Source organism: Seriola dumerili, unplaced genomic scaffold, assembly GCF_002260705.1.
Source record: "Seriola dumerili isolate Sdu_G_001 unplaced genomic scaffold, Sdu_1.0 BDQW01000331.1, whole genome shotgun sequence".
NCBI lineage: Eukaryota > Metazoa > Chordata > Actinopteri > Carangiformes > Carangidae > Seriola > Seriola dumerili.
This window is the reverse complement of record NW_019174586.1, coordinates 3,362,746-3,367,613: the sequence shown is the minus strand read 5'-3', so window position 1 is coordinate 3,367,613 and position 4,868 is coordinate 3,362,746. Positions and strand designations below refer to the sequence as shown.

The 4,868-nt window shown below is 43.0% G+C and overlaps 1 protein-coding gene across 1 annotated transcript; it reads right to left on the bottom strand.

Annotated features, from left to right (window-relative positions):
• Window positions 1–2,393: 2,393 nt before the first annotated feature.
• LOC111232442 (transcription factor Sox-3) lies at window positions 2,394–4,231 on the bottom strand. The gene has a single exon (XM_022759966.1). The coding sequence runs from the start codon at window positions 4,048–4,050 to the stop codon at window positions 3,148–3,150; it is 903 nt and encodes a 300-aa protein (XP_022615687.1). The 5' UTR covers window positions 4,051–4,231; the 3' UTR covers window positions 2,394–3,147.
• Between the last annotated feature and the right edge of the window lie 637 nt (window positions 4,232–4,868).

Below are 4,868 nucleotides of genomic sequence, written 5' to 3'. Positions count from 1 at the left end.
AGAAAAACAGGATTGACTGAAACATGGCCTGTGGCCCTGCTGCTATTAAGCTGGAGCTTTGCATGTGCTGCACACATCGATACATAGGTGCGCAAAGACACACAGTGGCAGAATCCACTGGGAATCCGCTGAATCCATGTTCTACAGGGCTATAATTAGGTTAGTTTTTGGAGAGGGGGTTAAACAAACAGGGGCTGTGAGGTCATAGGCAGATGGAAGTGGGATATGCCTGCACTTGCTGAGTGGGCACAGAGCTCCACATGACGGGAGAGAGAGGCCCTCCGGGCGCTCAGCAGGGGGAGAGCAAAGCAGGGGGGTGGGGGGGGAGGCGAGGGTGGTGGGGAGCCAAAACTCGGATGGCCTCACTGCCAGAACATTCAAACACAATCAATAGCTGTGCACGGTGTAGCCACACACCTTCCCACAAACACAGATTTTCACTCCTAAATCATCAGCAGGTATGACATTTCTGTGCCAGATTCCCAGCGACCACATAGAGAGCCGGGCTTCACTGCTCAGGAGTTGTAAGAAATATTTCACCGCACTGACATGTTCAAACTTTTGCATCGGTTGCTAAGCAGATACCTCAACATTTTTGGTTGAAAGTTAGCCCAGAACGTGGCGTATTTATCAAAGGAGCCATCCTGAGGTTGCATAATTTTTCTGAGTCTGATAAATGACTAGAAACCATCACTCTGCCCCAGCCCTCACCAAACAGCCCTGATACCGAGGAGCAGGAAGAGAAAAGCTGCTTAATTACAAAAAAATGAGTTGGAGAGTGTGATTAGGTGACGGGTGGCTGCTGGCACGCTAGAGTGACTTAAGACCCTGTCAGTGAATGCAGGGAGGTCTAGATAATCTTTCCCTCCACAAAGGTGCGTGGGGCTAATCCAGGCCGCTGTGCTGAGCTGTGGATCAAGTCCTACAGGGAGTGTGGGAAGGCCAGCAGGACCGCCACTGCTTCGGCCCTCTTGGTGGCCAGGAGCTTATTTATCCCAAGGTACACTGCAACAGCAGGCCAGTCCATTCTTCCACACACCTTTGCATTATCAGAGTCAGCAGTGAGTGTGTTGAGGCACCAGTTAAGTTTATGACTGTGATGCAATTTCAGAGTAATTTGTTGAAAAATTAAATCTACCATATAGATTTAGTTGTCTGAGTTATCACTAGAGTCTAACAGAACCAACTCGCAAAAGCAATTTCAAAATGTCCTGAATGTACATGAACACAACATGAGTTTCTCTGTGGACATCAGAAACTATATGAAAGACTACATGAGAAAAACCCCAGTTAACATGGGAAATACTGACTATTAAATTACACTATAAATTAATTTTATTCTTTAAAACCCTGTATTATATATGTTATTATATTTGCCAAACAGAAAGTCACAAATTATATTTATTTATTACTTTGGCACATCATCACTGACATACAAGATAAATTTACTAAACTTTTTAAAAGCGTTTGAGGCGTCTCGTTTTTCAATGGATACATTTAGAAATTTAATAATACACTTTTTTTAAATGGGTGAGTTTAGTCCACTTTCTAATGTGAAGTTATCTGACGCTCATCCCATTTCTCTATTTGTTTTAGGGTTGTATATATTTAGATTCTTAATTTTTACTTTTAACAATTAGAAATGATCCAAGTGAATTCTTATAATACAATATTGAAAAAGAAAAACACATTTAAACCGACTGAGGCAACAAAGCCTTTGGAGTGAAATACTCACTCTTCAAGTACATACTGAAATAAGTGAACTAGTGAAACCAAGGAAGGAAAAGTATTACAACTTGATTACGGCAAAGACAAATGCAGCTTTTCACCAACTATGTAAAAAGTAATTCAGTTAGTGAAATTAGAAACTGAGTCCATTTCAATTTTCTATAAACATAAACTACAAAACAAATAAAATTTAAAAGGCCCAAGGATTATGTCAAATTATATTCTTAAACGGATGTTTAAAAAGATACACATCAGTTTTTTGAAGTCCAGGAAAGAAAAATAATAAATCTCTCACTAGGCTGCATCTTTAAGGCTTGTAGAGGGACTGGATGATCAGATTATTCCCATGCTGCCTTCTCCATGAAGACAAAGTGAAAATATCACTCTGCCCGTGCAGTTTTAAATAAAATAGCTGTGAGCATGCATGTTAAATGTAAATTCCAGTTGTTTGGTCTTTGCAAATTTTCCACTGTGAAAATAACAGACTGCCATTAAGCGAGGTCGAAGATCTTCACACATCACCTACTAAATAATCCCTTCTCAATGGTATGTCCCCTTGGGACACAACCTGTCCTGTTCTCCAGAGATTTTAAAAACAACCAAAGTCCAAACTTCGTATTTCACACAAAAGACAGAGTCACAAATCATGTTTCGTACAAATTTATTCAGCATTTAAGAATAGAGGATGGTCTTAAAATATGTAGAAACGTCAGTTTAAATAAACGTTTTCGTTCAGGATAATGAGTAAACATGACACTGTCAAAACCATCACAGAACAGAACATCTTACAAAAACAAATTTGAACATTTTTCACGTGACAAAAACATCGGGTTCACAAGCTAAAAAGAAAGAAAAAATCTTACTATAAATAAAACTTGCGTTTGCGACCCGCACAGTCTTAACATTTCATTTAACCTAGGTCATGAGGGGGGGGGGAGAAAAAAAAGAGAGAGAGAGAGAGAGAGAGAGAGAGCGAGAGAGAGAGAGAGAGAGAGACTACAAAATTTGGACACAGTCGAGACAACTGACATTCTACAAATTAAGTGTAAACATTTATGTACCAACTTTCCATCCAGCTTTTCTGAAATACACCAGCCTCTTCACGAGGCCACATGCCTTTTCATAGAGAGAAAATATGGCATTATTTAAAATATAGAAGTCCAATTCTTCTACATATGTTGATTGCTTATACTTGTGATAAAAAGCCTCTTTGCAATGCAATTTACTCTGATGGGCTCAACGTTCACTTTCGATCCATTTAAAATTCATTTAAAATGGACAACTCAAATGATATTGAGATAAAGTTGTTTTTGAACAAAACTGTTGAACGTTGTTTCTTTAGCAACCAAAAAGTTCAAGTATCCAAAGTACTTTTTTTTATTTTTTTTTAAAGTTTTTAGTCTTTTCTTTCTGTTGCTCTCAGATGTGGGTGAGAGGTAGCGTCCCATTGACGCCAGTCCCTGCGGTCTGATAGTGCGGGTGGACGCTGTGTAACCGGCTGCTCTGCAGGGAGGAATGCTCCGCGCTGTCCCCGCCGGGAGGCAGGTACATGCTTATCATATCCCTCAGGTCCCCCAAACACGCCCGCTGAGAGTGGGACGTGATGGCCGGCGGCGGTGAGCTCGGCTCGGTCTTGCACACGGACGCCATGGAGCTCAGTCCCATGGCGTTGGTGGTCTGCTGCGTGTACGCCGGAGACATGCTGTACGTGGACGCCGCGTTCATGTAGGTCTGAGCCGAGGACATCATCGGGTACTGGAGCCCTGCCATCTCGTATCGGTGCATCTGCTGAATCTGAGGGCTGTTCATGCTGTGATGCTGAGGGTAGGCCAACTGGTCCTGCATGAGGGAGTACGCACTGTTTGTCCATCCGTTCATGTGCGCATAACCGTCCATCCGCTGCCCCACCGACACCGAGTTGTTGACGGCGTTGGCTCCTGGCGGCAACAGCCCTCCGGGCAAAGAATACTTGTCTTTCTTGAGCAAGGTCTTGGTCTTCCTGCGGGGACGGTATTTATAATCCGGATGCTCCTTCATGTGCATAGCGCGTAGACGCTTGGCCTCGTCGATGAATGGCCTCTTTTCAGCGTCGGTCAGAAGTTTCCAGTCAGCACCAAGCCGCTTGCTGATTTCAGAGTTGTGCATTTTGGGATTTTCTTGAGCCATCTTCCTCCGCTGTCCCCGGGACCAGACCATGAAGGCGTTCATCGGCCTCTTCACCCGCTCCTGGTCGCTGGCACTGTTGTTCTTTGCGCCCGGCGCCGAGCCCGAGTTGGACTGCGGGAGAGGGGTCTTGATCTCGGTTTCCATCATGTTATACATTCAGGCGGCTTTTAGTGTTCACTCACAGGCACATAAAAAAAAAAAAAAAGTTCACAGAACAGCGCCAAAAGTCAAAGAGGTAGAGGTACTGACCAGTCTCATAAGAAGATGGAAAAAATTTCTGCCCAAAGAGGCAAATGTGTCTGCAGGTGCTTCTGGTTTCTCTCCGCTCAAAGCTGCTCTGTCCCCCACGGCTCTGAAACAGAAGTCTGTAAACTTGTTCGCCAAGCTCATCTGTTAATAGGCCTAGTGGCCGGACCATGTGATGTGGATTGACAGCATGACAATGAGGAGCAGGCGACCAATCAGGGCGCAGCACCATGTAACCAACCGCAGCACACAGCGCTGTGTTTTGGTTAGAGGAGGAGGGAGAGGTAAAGTTTTAAAACAGCAGCGCAGCTCAAAATCCTGAGCGCAAAAATATTAGAGATTTACAGCCTTTATCGTCTGAGAATGGAGATGAGGAGTTCACGGAAAATGCAGCCGATTTGTTTTTGTTGTTGATTGTTTCCTGATGGCAACAAAATCATTTATTGGAAGAAATTAAATCCACAAACAGCTGCTTTTATAATCATTTTTTTTCTGAGCTGCTGAATAAAATGTAATCTCAAACATGCAAAAAAAAAAAAAGAGTTTGCATATGCTTCATATAAAGAGTCCAGGCTGTACAGTAGGTTACATGTAGCCTATATGCTGCAGGGAAACAGGTCTTCAAGGATCAGTGTTAATACATGTATTTCAGAGGCCAAAACAGAACTACAATGAGAGCAAATCCTTCAAGTCAAAAGTGGAATATTAGAATAAAATGAACCATTAGC